Genomic DNA, 16510 nt, shown 5'->3' with positions numbered 1-16510 from the left:
GACTGACTGGTTTGGAGGGTGGAGTCTATGGCAGTGTACCTGTCTGAGGTCCCACCCCTCCTCAAACCTCACCCTCTTCAGGCTCCATCCCTCAAATCTCCAGGAATTTCCCATCTGGAGTTGGCAACCCTATCAGGACTGGCCCCAATGTGTTTTCTCCCAAAGGCCAAAGTAGGTGACAGGACCAAGCTTTGGGCGGGGCGGAAGGACTCAGCAGGTATAATGTCATAGGGTCTACCCTCCAAAGCATCCATTTTCTCCAGGGGAACTGATCTCTGTCATCTGGAGATCAATTGTAACAGTGGGAGATCTCCAGGTCCCATTGGGTGGGGGGGCGGAAGGACTCAGCAGGTATTATGTCATAGGGTCTACCCTCCTAAAGCAGTCATTTTCTCTAGGGGAACTGATCTCTGTCATCTGGAGATCAATTGTAACAGTGGGAGATCTCCAGGTCCCACCTGGAGATTGGCAACCCTAGGGGAAAGCCAGCTGTACAGCAGGGGGTTGAAGAGAATGGTTTGATGGCTGCTGGGCCAAGATTGGCAACAATAGTTCCCCAGGATCCCCATCGTAAATGCACCAAACAATTCCTAAAGATTTTCCAGAACACTACTCTGTCGATAAATCGCAACAATTTGAATAAGCACCAGAGCTTTAAGATCTCTCCAGCTGTCACCTGGAGACTGGCAACAGCTTGTCTGGAGTGTGGGCAGTATGGCATTGTATCTGTCTGAGGTCCCCCTCTTCCTCCTCCTCCTCAGACCCCACCCTCAGCAGGCTTCATCCCTAAAATATCCTGGAAGTTTCCAACCTTAATCTGCCTGTCTGTCTTAAGTTTTACACACACACCCCCACAGCCTCTGCCTAGGGAAAGGGCAGCTGACATCATTCTCCTCTCCCCTATGTTATGCAACTGAAAATCCCAACTGCCTTGCGGGGGGGGGTGAGTTTGAGGTGTGGAATGGAGTGTAGTCCAATCAGCTTCCATATGCAAATAACCTTGGAACGCTGGGCGGGACTGCACAAAGCAGCCAGTCAACCCAGCCAGTGTCTTCTGAGTGGCAGTTTTTCCGGCTTAACACTAAAGGGGCCAAATTTAGAATGTTCATATAGAATGTTCTTACTCAATTATATATAAGGAGAGATGAAGGGCACACAGATAAAATATTTGATGAGCAGCTCACCACCACACCACTGTGATTCAATGAAATATCATAAAATCCAAAATGAAATCACAGAAAAGAATTCTCACCATTGCCTCTAGGAAGAGCAACTCCAGACAATGCTTCTAGAACTGAACTTTTTCCAGAGCTCTGATCTCCAATAACAGCAATAGCTGGCAGTGCCAGGTCCTTTTCGACTCCAAGAGCTCTCAGAGAATCAATGAGGTCAATACAAGGACGAATCTTCTCTTCATATTGGCTGTATAAAGTGTTTTCTATTTTCTGTTAGGAAATAGTGAAATTCAATTTTAACCTCTTTTAAAAAAAGTTTTACACTTTTCCGCACACTAAATAATAATATCAATGTTAATCCGCACAGTTGAAAATATACTTTGCTAGAGTAAGACACAGTATTTTATCTACACTATGGAGAAATAATAAATAATGGTTAAAGGCCCAACAAATGGCAGGTGTTGAATCATGTTTGCTGCTGAACATTAGGTACTGAACATCATGTTTCAAAATTCAGTCTTTTAGCAACTACATGATGAGACCTCTGAGGCCCTCAAAGTAATCAGTTATTGGACATCACAAGCACACTGCAGAGAACATATTGAATTCTGTTTGCAATAGGGTTGCCAGGCAGTTTAGCAATTGGCAGGAGGGCTGTAGGTGGGAATATGGGATGGCTACAATGCCAGCTGAGAAGCCAAACCATAGAGTTTCTGGTGATTCCTAGAGCTACTATATGTCATTGCCTTTTTTAAAGGGAAGTAACATGGCACTGCATGTGACACTGTAGGGTTTTAAATTTTTTCTTCTGCTGTTCACAAGGACCTGTGGTTGCAGCCCATACCAAGTAGATCATTGCTACCGTAGTTTGAGAACACAGAGCCATGGGAGAGGAAGGCAGTCCTAAATCTAGTTTCCTACCTCTCCAAATAAATTATCAGAGCTGTTGAAATAACTGAGTCATCCATCTGGCACTGTTTATGATTTGTGCCAGTCCTCCAAGAGGCCCACTGGGGGACTGAATGAAGGGAGTCAGTGCTGGGAACTGAATTTGCATCCCCCTTTGCACATAAGGGCTTCACTTCTGAGAAGAAAAAGTACAGCTGATAAATCATGAAGCTGTATGTGAGCTGTAATTCTTCCTTATGATGTGAGACATAACATATCAAAATGTCCACAAGATTAAGAGGAAACTACTATTTTTAAATAAACCTGCAAAATATTAATATTCCTTTAAACAGCACAGTGTCTGATAAGAACTCTTGTAGGCCAAGGATCCCCAGTTTTACATGTCTTCTGAGCCTCTTCACCAGCCTGGTATTATGAAAGCCTGCTACCCCCTTTTCAAAGAATTCCTCATCAGATGATCAGTGTTGGCCAAGTGCTAGCCTGCAATGTCTAGCCCATCTCTCTGTCTACACAGAAAGGAAGATCACACACTCAAAGTCTGATTTCTGCAGTGTACTAAGTTTTGCTTGGGGATAGACATCAGTGGTCTCTTGAACACAACTTTTGGCCTGAGGAATGCCACTCCAGATTGCACTCAGATTGTCTAACTGCTTACAGAGACCTTTGGAACCTACTCCTACCAAAACCAACTCAACTGTGAATTGGCTCCTGCTATACTTGGGTTCTGAAATATGCAGCCCTCAAGACCCAAGAAGTTGTCCATTTCTGATTTAGTCCAACTCCTGACTAAATCAGAAATGAACAACTTCTTGGAACTTGAGGGCTGTGTATGAGCCAGGATATTGTATGTATGTCCCTTTGAAGCTTGTTTGTACAATTATATTTTGAACATCTTCAAGCATAGAGATTCCTTAATCTTCTAAAGAACTTTGATCTACTGTTGTATTTCTTTCAAAGTTATTTCTAACTTTTAAATTAAATCTGCAAAGAGAGCGACTGGCCGAAGGTAACTCAGCAAACTTCAATGGCAGAGTGGGGATCTGAATCTCCATCTCCTAGACCACATTCTGTCACTATAATCATTACACTATGGTGGCTCTCCATAACTAGCAGACACAGAATATATTATGCAAAACAGGAGAGATTATGCAAAAACCTATAATTTTCACAATCTGTATGGATTACAGAAGTCAGCTTTTCTCAGAGAAGAATTTGGACAGCCTAGGAACAAAATTTTCATTTAGTTTTGGCGAGGAGTATGAACAGCCCAGATTAAATCCTTTATTCTAAGTTATGGTATTTTGTTGTCCACAAATTCTCTAAATAAAACAAAAATCCAGTGGCAATGTGAGTTTTTGTGAGTCACTGCTCACTTTTTCACATATGTATGAAAATCAAATTGACAATCCTTCTTATGAGGGAGGTTACAGCAAGGGGGGGAGTAGTTAAAGTGAAGGAAAATCATACGGGGGGAAATTGTGAGTCACAACTTACAGAAATTTCACAATATGATAGTTCTTCACATACATACTGAAATAAATGTTGTTAGTCTTTAAGGTGCCACTGGACTTTTGTTTTATTTTGCTTTGATGGACTACCTCTTTGTAATCATATGTTCTGTGATGTTGTTCCATTTATAAGTTCAAGATACCCAACTTACCTTTTTTTGTTGTTCCTGTTTTCCCAGATGATTTACATGGAATACCGGGGCAAACCCAGGGTTCTCAGCTTTCTGTGCAGTGACTAAATTTTGTGGGAATTCTGTTGGCATTCTGATGCCCATCTCCCCACTTGGCAGTTGTTGGTTTAAGACAAAAAAGTGTTTTGATGCAGCTTCTGATGGCATTCTGATGCTTGTTCCCCCATTTGGCTGTTGCTGGTTCAAGACAAAAGATGGTCTTGATGTAACTTCTGATGACCCTGATAGCTGCATCCCCAATTCCTTGTTTGGCTGCTGATTCGAAATATCAAAACTAAAGTTAAATGGAGTAGCCATGTTGACTGGAAGGGGCTTGGATGAAACTTTCTTTTGACTCCGTCTCTCAGATGGAGACTCTCTCCACCCACGGGACTTGAACATTAAATATGCGTGATATTTTCTTATGGATCTTGGAATGATGCTGTGTCTGCAATGGCAATAACAACGTAGTAAGCAAACTCAAAAGCAATTATGAGATTTCAGTGGAAAAGCGAATGTGGCTCCAGAAAGGGGTTTTTTTTGGGGGGGGGACATTGGGGAGAGGATAAATACATTTTATATAGGATTAAAATTCTTGGGGATGATGCCAGGGGTTCTCTGGTGACTTTTATCATCTGGACGTAGGAAACACACATGTGGGGGGTGGACTGTCTTCACAACTGTTATTTAGTTTGAATTTAAATGAGCACAGAAGGAAAGTCTATGAGGAAATAGTGAAGAGTCTGTGGCTTTTCAGATCAGAAAAAAATGGATGAGGCAAGACATGCTAGAGATTTATAAAATTATGCACTGGGTGGAGAAAATTAATCCAGAGAACTTTCCCCCTCTCTCCTATAACACTAGAACTCAGAGGCACCTAATGAAGTTGATGGGCAATAGGATCAGACAAAAGGAAACTATTCTTTACTCAATGAGTAATTTAATTAGAGAATTCACTGCCTGTGGACATAGTGATAGCTTAGGGCATAGACAGGGCATAGACAGCTTTAAAAGGGGATTAGGCAGACTCCTGAATCCATCAGTGGATACTACCCATGGTGACTAAAGGCAACCTCTGCATTCAGAGAATGCAGATCTCAGAATATGAGTGCTCGGAGTCAGCCTTGGCCTCTATGCCCTGTTAGTTAGCCCTCTTAAGCAATTGCTTGGCTATTGTGTGAAAAAGGATGCTGGACTAGATGGACCACTGCTCTGATCCAGCAGGGTTCTTATGTTATTACTAGGAATAAGGCCCATTGTGGAAATAAATACAACGAGATCTAGAAAGAGGCTCTGGGAGAGTGCCCCGGCCTTGGGCACTCAGTGTCAATTTGCTGTGGTGACCTCAGCAGGGTATGACACCAAGTCCACCATTTTCTCCAGAGGAACTGATCTCTGCTACCTAAAGAACAGTTGTAATTTTGAGTGATCTCTAGCCCTCACCTGGAGATTGGCAACAATGGCTCCCCATAACAACATGGTTGGTGTCATGCCTGCCCCTGCTGATGTCATGCCTGCCTTTGCTGATGCCCCTGAACAGGCTCCTGAGGACCCTGAACAGGCTCCTGAGGACAGTACTGCAGCAGAAAGGCAAAGACTGGATCCTGTAGCTGAAAGCTATCTAAGTGGTGAGGAGGATAGAGCCTCCCAGGGAACACCTGCAAGGGATCAGTCTCTGCTGCAGCCCAGTAATTCATCATCAGACTCGCCTCCACCTGTAACCAGGCTCAGGAATGTAAGAAGACAACAGCTGAGAGAGCAAAGGCAGAATGCACGCATGCGTGCCAGAAGATCTCTTAGCCCTGATTACTGACAGGATCCTGTCCTCACTCCTGGCTAGCTAATGAGTTGATTAGCTAGCACTGTATATATGCAAGTCTGTTGCCAGCAGTCATTTGTGCTGGCAAACGTCGTTTGTTCAGGACCTGAATCCTTGCATCTCTGCTCCAGACCTTGTGGAATTCTTCTCGGCTTGATCCTCGGCTTTTGACCTTTGGCTTTGTTGACCCTGCGTTCATCTCTGACTTGTTGTGATTTATGGACTAGAAACTTTGGTATGTCTGACCCTGCTTTTGGACTGTGATTTAAACCTGCTTGAACCTTGCTACCTGGTTTGCCCGGCTTGACCTCGGACTGTTCCTGGACTTTTGCTTGCTTGCGTCACCCCCCCTGGTCCTGCCATGACAGCGATCCCACGGCAACATCTGGGAAGCGTTGCCCGGCCGTCCCCAATCCGTCCCTCCCGCCCAAAACCCCGCACCAAAAAAGAACCACCTACCTGGGTGGTTCATCCGGAAGGGCCGCGGCAAGTGCGGCCGTGGGATCGCCAGCGCGTCCTTGCACCGGTGCATCCCCGGCTCCTGGCCGAACTGTGCATGTGTGAGCATGCGCAGTTCGCCAGCCTCCCCTTCCCACCGTCGCTTTCTCCCCAGCATCTGATTGTTCTGGGGAGCGACGGTGCCGTGGCTCAGGGGATCCCGCTGCGGCGTCTCAACTTTGGTGCGGCTCAGATTAGCCGCACTTCGCCCATAGTTTTTCCTGCCGTGTGGCAGGGACCATTATTTAGTAAAGAGAACAACTGATTTTAACACAAACATCTTGTCTTGTTGTCTCTCTGGGAAGATCCTCATTTCGGAATCTGATTTCTGTATACACAGGCCTTGAACCCCATTCATATAGTCTGGCCGCTGCGTAGATAAGCAGTTTGGCTAACACCCCCAGGAAGGGGACAGGTTTCCATTCAGATCATCCGTGACAAGATCTGTATGCTTTAAAGGGCTACAAGAGTTCACATATGAAAACACAGAAATGAACCATACATAACAAAAGAAGTCGCTACCCTTTTACCATCTCATGTGACTATCTGTCATAGATTGTGGTCGGCACAGTTTGTGCACACAATTCTTTTCTTTCTTTCTTTCTTTCTTTCTTTCTTTCTTTCTTTCTTTCTTTCTTTCTTTCTTTCCCCCTTTTAATCGCTCTTCCTTGCATGCACCGTGCCAGACATCCCAAGAGATGGAGGCCGGAATGGCGCCGCCTATTTATGTCACAGCCTGTTTAGGCTTCCAGAGGCTGGGTGGTTTTTTTTCCTTTCGCAAGCACCTTCGGGTCACCCGTTGAAATGAGTTTAGGTGCTGAAACTTATTTCTCTGACACGCTGGCTTTTGTGCAGCTGACCCCACCAAGGGCATCCAGGAGAATCTTGGAAGGTTTCCTCCGAAGAAGTGCGAAAATTCTACTGTTCTGCTTCTTAGGAATACATCCTCTCTCTGTCTCTCTCTCTCTGGTTAAGTGCTCGGACTCTAATCTGGGAGAGCCGGGTTTGATTCCCCACTCCTCCACATGCACCTGGCTGGATGACCTTGGGCAAGCCATAGTCCTGTCAGAGCTGTTCTTGAAAAAGAGCCGTTTCTGTCAGAGCTCTCTCAACCTCACCTACCTCACAGGGTGTCTGTTGTGAGGAGTCCCCCACTTCAGGATAAGGTACGACTTGGCAACCCTAGGCGCCTGTGGAGGGCAGGGTTTGGTGAAGGATCGCAGTACGACACCACAGAGTGCCCCCTCCAAAACAACCGTTTCCTCCAAGGGAACCGATCCCTTTAGTCTGGGGATCAGTTGTAATACTGGGATATCGTCAGGCCCCACCTGGAGGCTACCATAAAGAAACACCATGATAGAACAAAACACACTTCTACTAATATGTCCTTGTATCATCTTCATATATTGACTTACTTGCAATAGAGACTCTAGTATATTTTATCCACATACACAAACCTAAAGTACGTTGCATCTACTAATAGAAGAGTCCACAGCTACAAAGACCTATTCCAACACTGTAGACTATCTCGCTCCTGATAAAGGACTAATTATGCAACAGTCATAAATGATGAGAGATGCAGCAGGCTGTTCTATTCTCTACAAAGAGTAATTGAGCAGGCATCAAAGCAGGCACGAGAAATGCAGCAGGCAGTTGTATTTCCCACACAAAGTGTTTCAGCAAGCATCAAAGCAAGGAACATGCCTCCCAGGCAAAAATTGCGTGTTTCGACAAATTCTTCTTCAGGCAGACATATTTTCCTGGAACCAAAGCTCTCGATCTTAACTGTGCATAAGTCAACCATTCTCGAGAAGCCTTCTTTATATCTCTCCTATATAATAAAGCAGTAAGACGCAAACTTCACGCAATGCGCCCCTACAGTGTTTGGACGGCTCGGCTGTCCGTCAGCGGCGTGGCCACATCCCATTGGCCACGTCGTCTGAGTCCCACCTCAGACGCAGCTTCGCGTTCCTGGGGGCTGGAGGCGACAGGCGGCTGTGCCGACCGCTGGCCTAAGCCGGCGCCTGTGGAGGATGTTCCCGGGGGCTGGAGGTGACGGGCGGCTGCGACGGGCGGTCGACTCAGACCGCCAGACGCCTGCGTCACGCCGGAGACGGAGGAGGCAAGCGCTGCCAGCCGCCTCAGTCACGCCGGAGACGGGGAGGATGAGGGGGGGTGGAGGTTACGAGCGGCTGCGATGGACGACGACCGGACAGCTGCGTCACGGCGGACAGTGAGCACTTGCGCCCAGGCAAGTCCCGCGACTGCCTGGCTCCCGCGGGCAGCTGGGGCATGGCGCAGAGGGGGAGGAGGCAGAGGGGGGCTACCTGCCTGTTGCATCGCCCTTCACCTGTGTCGCGCCGGAGACGGAGGAGGCGAGCGCTGGCAGCCGCCTCGGTCACGCCAGACACGGGGAGCAGACGAGGGGGGGCCAGAGGTTCCGAGCGGATGCGACGGCCGACAGCCGGAAGGCTTCGTCACGGCGGACACGGAGCACTCGCGCCCAGGCAAGTCCCGCGACTGCCTGGCTCCCACGGGTGGCTGGGGCACGGCAGAGAGGGGCAGGAGGCGGAGGGGGGCTAGCAGCCCGTTGCATCGCCCTTCGCAACGGGCCTTCCTCCCTAGTATTGATATATTGCTGTAGTGTTGTAATGATAGTTTAGGCATGTTCTATGAATTCCCAGCTTTCATTTTTTTAAAAAATAAACTAAACACCAAGTCTCTAGCTTCTTCCCTGGTGGAGATATACAGGGGAAAGGCATATCTACACCAGGGAACAGGCTAGAGACCTACTTTTTTTTTTTTTTTAAAGAAAGCTGTGAATTCAGAGAAATTCCTTAAACTATCTTTACAACACTACAATAATCTACTGATTTTTAGGGCTTTTTTTTTTAAAGGCCACCGATAATGACACCAATGACAACTGTACCCTCCCTTGAAAAATCCTCATTATTTAAGTCATGAGTGGAAGAAAATAAACTGACTCCACAAGGGTAAAAATGCACAGGGAGGGCAGACCTGCAGAAGAATTCTGCCCAAACGGATTCCAATGCTTATGGATTGACTTCCATGAAAATCAGGAGTAACTCAAGCACGCAGAAAAGTTGTGGTACTTTAAAGGCTAACCAGTTTTTATTCCATCATAAAGGTTCATGGCCTCTTCATGTGCAGTCAGGGAACCTTCTGCTGATAATCCACCTATTACATATGAAAATAATAACAACAATTTATGCTGGAATTAGGGTAGCCAACCTCCGGGCAGGGCCTGGAGATCACCTGGAATTACAGCTGATCTCCAGGTGGCAGAGATCAGTTTTCCTGGAGAAAATGGCTGCTCTGGAAGGTGGATTCTATGGCATTATAATACCCTGGTGAGATTTCTTTGTTCCCCAAACTCCAGCCTCCCCAGGGTCCACCCACAAATTTCCAGGAATTTCCCAACCCAGAGTTGGCAACCCTAGCTCTGGAATAAACAATTGTTAGTCTTTATTAGCTGTCACAAAATTCTTGTTTATTTTTGCTGCAACAAATTAACACAACTGCCTCTTTAGAATGTACATGTACAATTTACAGTAACGATATAAAGCCAAAATGGAGGTAATGATATTGTGATAATAAGGGTGCACACAATGGACATAATATATCGTGTAAGGTAACAAGGAAGTTAAGAACATAAGAGACGCCAATGTTGGATCAGGCCAAAGGCCCATCCAGTCCAACACTCTGTGTCACACAGTGGCCAGAAATACCAGTGCCATCAGGAGGTCCAGCAGTGGGGCCAGGACATTAGAAGCCCTCCCCTGATTTGTCAAGCTTATATTGGCTTAGAGGTGGGGCTAATTTCAGCACAATTCTGGCAAGATACAGAACTACGTATAGACACAGGGTTCCCAGCTCCAAGGTGGGAAGTTGTTGGAAATTTAGGGCTGGAGCCTTGACAGGTACTTCAGCAGGGTATAATGCCAGGGTCTGTCCTTCAAAGCAGCCATTTTCTGATCACCTGGAGGCTGGCAACCCTATACAGATGGCACATATTCTAACTGGTGTGGACAACTTCTATGGCTAGCTCTGCATCAACGGTAAATCCTTCTGGGACAAGGGGCAGTTCTGTCATCTCAGAAAGTTTCAGTGCTGCTCTTTAATTTTAAGCTCTAACTAGAAGGCACCATGGCACAATATGAGTTTTAGCCCACATTTATGAAGCAGAGTTGTAGACTTAAAGCAGAGAAGCAACCAGCTGGAAGGGCATCTGAAGAGCTGCCTTCAGATCTCATGGAAACAGTCATTAAAGTGCCAAAATGAAGAAACAAGATTATTAAATGAGGCACTCCATGAAGTATTTTGAAGCCTTCAGGCAGGCCAGAAGCAGATGGTTAAAAGACTGAAAATAGCTCATACTTAAGGCCAATTCATTTGACCTATAAAAGGGGATTTAGAGGATCAAGACCCCAATCTCATGTGCATGCATGAAGGTCTTAACAGCCTTACCAGGGACACCCAATTAATTTCAGGAAAAGAAAAACATATTACTAATAAAATGTGACACCCCCTCCCCCAATTCCTGTAATGCTGGGGAAGGGTGGAGGTTTTGATGCTACAGATGGCTGTAGCACAAGCCTTGTTGAAAGTGCTTCATGGTAAACATGGCTCCTTGGCCAGATATTCTTTAGCTAAAACTGCCACTAACTAGTCAAATTGCTCCAACTTTGCATTGGGAAGGGAGCTTTATAGTGGCTTTTGGAGGTTGGAGAGAAGGCATCCCCTGTTGTTCATTTCTTTACCTGCAGTAAAGGAATGGAACCCAGACGCTTCTGCCTGTCAGAGGGGCTGGCGCTCTGGTCCCTCTCTCAGTCAGAAGCACCTGAGATCCTTCCCCCCCTCCTTGGAGGCAAAGGGAAGGGAGATGTCAGGGGGTGTGGCATATGCAAATAAATTATGCTAATGAGCTCCTGCACCTCTTTTTCTACAAAATGACCCCTGGACATATGCTATGTACTGGTTCAAAGTGCGGTTCTTGTGCCAGCTGTTTCAAAGTGTGGTGCCCCCAGGACAGTCACACAGGCAGAGAGTGGGGCCTGGCTGCATCCCAAACCAATATTTGGATGACCCCAACTGACACATCCCCACGCTCTGGAGACTGTCCCCTGCAAGATGACATACAGTGATGCCAGGTCCAAACACTTGTTCTGGCGCTACGAGCTTCTATTCAGAGTTCCTCCCAGAGGCCTGTGTTTCAAAGAAGATTTTAATAAGGAAGTGCCCTCTGCACCCAAAATGAGGTTTGGACCGCCACACTATATACACCCCCATGTTCAGTGGACTCTCCCTTTGGAGTGGACATATGCTGTTTCCTGGTCCAAAGCATGATTCTTGTGCCAGCAGCTCCAAAGTGCGGTGCCCCTAAGACAATCACACAGGCAGACACTTGGGCCAGGCTGCACCCGAAAACAATCTTCGGACCACACCAAATGACACATCACAATGCTCTGGAGACTGTCCCCTGCAAGAAGAGATATAGCAGCACCCGGTCCAAACTCTGGGTCTGGCAGCACTTGCATCTATTTGGGTTTCAACCAAAAGGCCTTTATTTCAAAGGTGATTGGACTAAGGAACTGGTCAGACAGCTTGCCCTCTGCACCCCAGGATAAGGTTTGGACTATGAGATGTCAGGCCAAAAAGAGACAATAGTAGAAGACCACTAATGGTCACATACAGCTCTCGACTCAAAACATCTTAACACATCATCAGTAACTTACAGCCTCTACTGGATAAAGACACTACCCTTTCAGAAGTACCGGGAAGGGGACCATTTCTAGTGCACAAACAGCCCCCCCAATCTCAACAACTCCTCATCCACAATAATACAGCATCTTATTTGAACATGGTACTGGTACCAGAGCTTTCAACAAACCCAGATGCCAACTTTGCTGCCACATACACTCAGACAACACAATCACTGGACCTAACAACATCAATTACACCACATCAGGCTTATTCACCCGCTCATCTTCTAACATTGTATATGCCATTAAGTGCCAACAATGCCAGTTCTCTACATAGGACAAACAGGTCAAACCCTGCGCCAAAGGATAAATGGATACAAATCTGACCTCAAGAGCCACTCTTGAAACTCCAATAACCACAGGATATATAAAAGAGCCTGAAGGAAAATGTTTTGAAAATAAGGCTTTGTATCGGTCCTTAGTGGGTTCATTATTATATCTGGCAATATGGTATCGTCCAGACATATTTTATGCTGTTCATATGCTATGCCAGAGAAATGCATGTCCTTATGTTAGAGATTGGAATGCAGCAAAACGGATCTTGAGATACTTGAAAGGTACCATTAAGAGTAAACTGGTGTTAAAAACAGATAACTCACAACAAGTGATTGCCTACAGTGATGCAAACTGGGGTGACAAAGAAAGTGGAAAATCCACAACAGGGTATGTAATATATGTTTATGGATCGCTTGTGATGTGGAAATCAGTTAAACAACGATTTGTCTCAACCAGCCCTTGTGAGGCAGAGTTTGCAGCTTTAAAAGAATGTGTTGTACAACTTGAATGGTTAAAACAGTTGTTAGAAGATTTAGAAATGTCATGTGTTATGTCTATGTCTTTAATGTGTGATAACACAGCAGCACAACAGTTGGCTGACTCTCAAGGAGTAAAAAAAAAAGGAGTAAACATATCAATATTAGATACCAAAATGTATGGGAGACAGTGCAGAGAAAGCTGGTTACACTAATGCATTGTACTTCTGAGGAAAACATAGCAGACATATTTACCAAAGGTTTAGAGGCAAACAAATTCTTAAACCTGAGGGGGAGTTTAGGTCTGATCACAAATTCTGAATCTTAGGGGGAATGTTGACTTATAAGGCTTCAGAACAAGTGATCATGTCCATCTAAACTAGGAAGCTGATAGGCTGATTACTGTATATATGTGAATGTAGTCTGTGAATGTAAGTCCTTCTTGTATGTGTGTCTTGCGAAGCACTTTGATGGTGAGCTGTAAATATTGTAAAATAAAAGTGTACATAGTTAACCACAAGACTGTGTCAGCATGGTTTGCTACAGTTAGCTCTTAGCAGGGCATAACTGGACTTCAGCTAGAGTGGACTGACTCAACTCAACGCACCACACGACATGTCGAGCCCCTGCACAGACTGCTGGACAAGTCAGGGCCTGGGCCCCCCGGGAGTCGGCAGCATTCAGGAGTGTCATGGCGCTCCTGATCTCGAACGAGGTGCTGGCTCATTTTGACGAGTCCCTGCCGGTGGTTCTCATGTGTGATGCCTCCCCTTATGCCGTGGGCGCGGTCTTGGGCCATGTTCTCCCTGACGGCTGAGAGGTCCCGGTGGCCTACTACTCCTGGACCTTGTCGGCTGCCCAGATCGACAGGGAGGGCTTGGCAATTGTGGCTGGGGTAAAAAAAATCCTCAACTTTGTGTATGGGCGGCCCTTCACAATTGTTATGGACCATAAGCTGTTCCTCAGGCTCTTTGTGGCGGACAAGCAGACCCCCCCATGTGCTCTCACCCAGGGTCCTCCGCTGGTCCCTCTTCCTGGCGGGTTACAATTACCCCCTGGTGCATTGCCCAGGCAAGGCTATGGGGCATGCCGACACCCTCAGCTGCCTGCCTCTTCCGTCCATGTATGCGGATCCCGCCCCTGCCCCCGGGGTCCTTTTGCTCAAGGGCCTCTCGGAACCGGCCCTGCAGGCTGCCGACATTGCCTACCACACGGCCCGCGACCCCTTTGTCTCCTGGGTGGGTGGTGGCCTGAAATATCCTTTTTCCCTGCTTCCCCACCTTTTGTTTTTTGTACCAAACATCTAACCTGATGAAGAGTTCTAAGCAACCAAAAGTGTGCTCACTATTTTTGTGATATTTATCTTGGTCCCAATGAAAATACTGCGTTACGGAATTACTGTCCTATTCCTTTGGTAGTTTATCACTCTTTTAAGCAGCTGTATACAATCTGGATGATCTGATTTAGAAACAAAAGTAATACATGGTTACATTTATCCCCATGCTGAGTAAAACTGGTTCATAAGAGAACATAAAAGAAGCCATTCTGTATCAGGCCAATGGCCCATCCACTGTGTCACACAGTAGCCAAAAACCAGGAGCCATCAGGAAGCCCACCAACAGGACCAGAACTCCAGAAGCCCTCCCACTTTTGTCCCCCAAGCACCAAGAATACAGAGAATCACTGCCCCAGACATAGTGTTCCATCTATACCTTATGGCTAAAATTAGCTACACCTGAGCAATGTTACCTCTAAGCTGTGGAGTCTTGTGAGCAAAAATTCTACTTTGTGAGCTACTGGCATTAAAGTTGTGAGCGAGCGATTTGGCTGCTGCATAAATCAGTTTGCTCTGGAGCCCTCCTTCCTGAGCGAAGACAAAAATCTGTGAGCCAGAGGCTAAAAAACTGTGAGCTAGCTCACGCTAACTCAGCTTAGAGGGAACACTGCACCTGAGCGGTTCCAGTGAGCTAGAGGAGGTGACTAAATCTGCCAGACAGAAGGAACAATTGACATTGGAGTTTCACAACAGATGTTGAGTCATAAGCAGCAGCATTTTGGTTTCTGTGTTTTTTTTTAAAAAAAAAGCAGTCAGAAACATGAGCAGGAAGTACTGATTTCCCAGCAATAGTCCTCATATTTTTCAACAATCTGCCCATGTTTCTGTCTGCCTAAAGAGTAAAACCCAGCCTCGCTAGAAGGGGAACCCTCCTCACAAGTATGTTAAAACTAGTTTAAGATGGCAATCTTAAGAACCCTTTCCAGGAAGTAAGAGTCCACTGAATAACCTGAGTCTCACTTCTGAGTAGACCAGCGTAGAATTATTCTGTAAGGTACCATTCTTCAGTGAAGAAACTTTAAATTGAAATTAAAATGTAAATTTGCTGAATTAAACCTCATTACCTGCAAGCTGGATTTTATTCATTTAGTCTTCAGTTGGAATCATTTTAAAGCAAAATCCATATTTGTCTCTTACAGCAAAAATACAAAAAGCATCCTAAAACACCTTAAAAGACCAATACTATTGTGGCATAAATGTTAATGGATCAGAGCCCATTTCTTCAGGTGCATCTTCAGTTACTGTGTGCATCTGCACACACATAAAGAGAAGAAGAACTGGCTTTATACCCCGCCTTTCATTCAGTTGGGCGCTTTCACACATGTTAAATAATCCATTTTCAATCCATTTCAGCGACTGTTTGCAAGTGGATGTTAGCATTTCACACAGCCAGGTTGGTGTGGTGGTTAAATGCACGGACTCTAATCTGGGAGAACTGGGTTTGATTCCCCACTCCTCCACTCGCAGCTGCTGGATGACCTGGGACAAGCCATAGTTCTTCTCAGAAGTGTTCTTGAAAAAAGAGCAGTTTCTGTCAGAGCTCTCTCTGCCCCACCTACCTCACAGGGTGTCTGTTGTGGGGAAGGGAAAGGAGTTTGTAAACTGCTCTGAGACTCTGAGTGAAGGGCAGGGTATAAATCCAATCTCCTCCTCTTCTTAAATCTAGTTGCATAGTATAAGGAGCATTGGGGGGGGGGGAGAACCTCTTTATGTCCTCTAGGGTTGCCAACTTCAGGTTGAGAAATTCCTGGAGGTTTGGGGTGGAGACTGGATGGGGGGGGGGATTGGGGGAGGGAACAGATCTCAGCAGGGTATACATAGAATCCACCCTCCAAAGCAGCCCCTTTCTCCAGGGAACTGATCTCTGTCACCTGCAGATTAGCTGTAATTCCAGGAGATCTTCAGACACCACCTAGAGGTTGGCAACCACACCCCCAAATCCATGCCTACAGCTGCAAATTGACATCTAATGTAATGAGTCTTAATCATCACCTCTGTACTTGTCTCCCAGGGCTGACAGAAATTTGACAAATAGTCCATGGAAGTTTATGCAGTAATAATCTGTTAGTCTTTATGGTGCTCCAGGAGGACTCTGTTTTTGTTTTAAGGGACACTTTACTACACTTTTCTTTGGCTTCCATTCCCCAGCCCCATTATTATAGTGTAATCCAATCACTGATGTTGGCCTTGTTGCCTTTAAAACAGTGAGATAATGGGGGGGGGGAATTATTCTTCCATAGAGAGTACTTTTGTTCTGTGAAGTTCTAAGTCTCTCTTAGAGACTGTCACACATGTTAAAATAACAAGAAAAATCAGTATTGTATCTGAAACTAAAGAAAGAAAATGGAGAGAAGTCCTTACCTTGACTCCAAGATGATCTTCTAATCGTTCTCTCTGATGTACACTCCTAAATATTTTGTCTTGGAAAGTGAAACCAAATCAATAGCATTCATGCTAAACTGTAGATCCACCCATTTCTCAGCAAACAACTCAGGAAAACGAAACTCAGAAAGACTCATGTATTGTTAATAGGTTGTGGAAGAGTTTCCTTCTTAATTGT

At 45.7% G+C, this 16510-nt stretch overlaps 1 protein-coding gene across 1 annotated transcript in view; it reads right to left on the bottom strand.

Annotated features, from left to right (window-relative positions):
- MX1 (MX dynamin-like GTPase 1) overlaps window positions 1-16390 on the bottom strand; it is a 52957-nt gene extending 36567 nt beyond the window's left edge. The window contains exons 1-3 of the mRNA XM_015413770.1: window positions 16312-16390; window positions 3745-4210; window positions 1253-1445 (exon numbers count right to left, since the gene is read on the bottom strand). Coding sequence (XP_015269256.1) covers window positions 1253-1445; window positions 3745-4164 — 613 coding nt within the window. The 5' untranslated portion in view covers window positions 4165-4210; window positions 16312-16390. The remainder of the gene's footprint in view (window positions 1-1252; window positions 1446-3744; window positions 4211-16311) is intronic.
- Window positions 16391-16510: the final 120 nt, after the last annotated feature.

This window comes from Gekko japonicus, unplaced genomic scaffold (genome assembly GCF_001447785.1).
Source record: "Gekko japonicus isolate JY-2015 unplaced genomic scaffold, Gekko_japonicus_V1.1 scaffold803, whole genome shotgun sequence".
NCBI lineage: Eukaryota > Metazoa > Chordata > Lepidosauria > Squamata > Gekkonidae > Gekko > Gekko japonicus.
The sequence above is the reverse complement of the archived record's forward strand: the minus strand, read 5'-3'. Positions and strand labels throughout refer to the sequence as shown.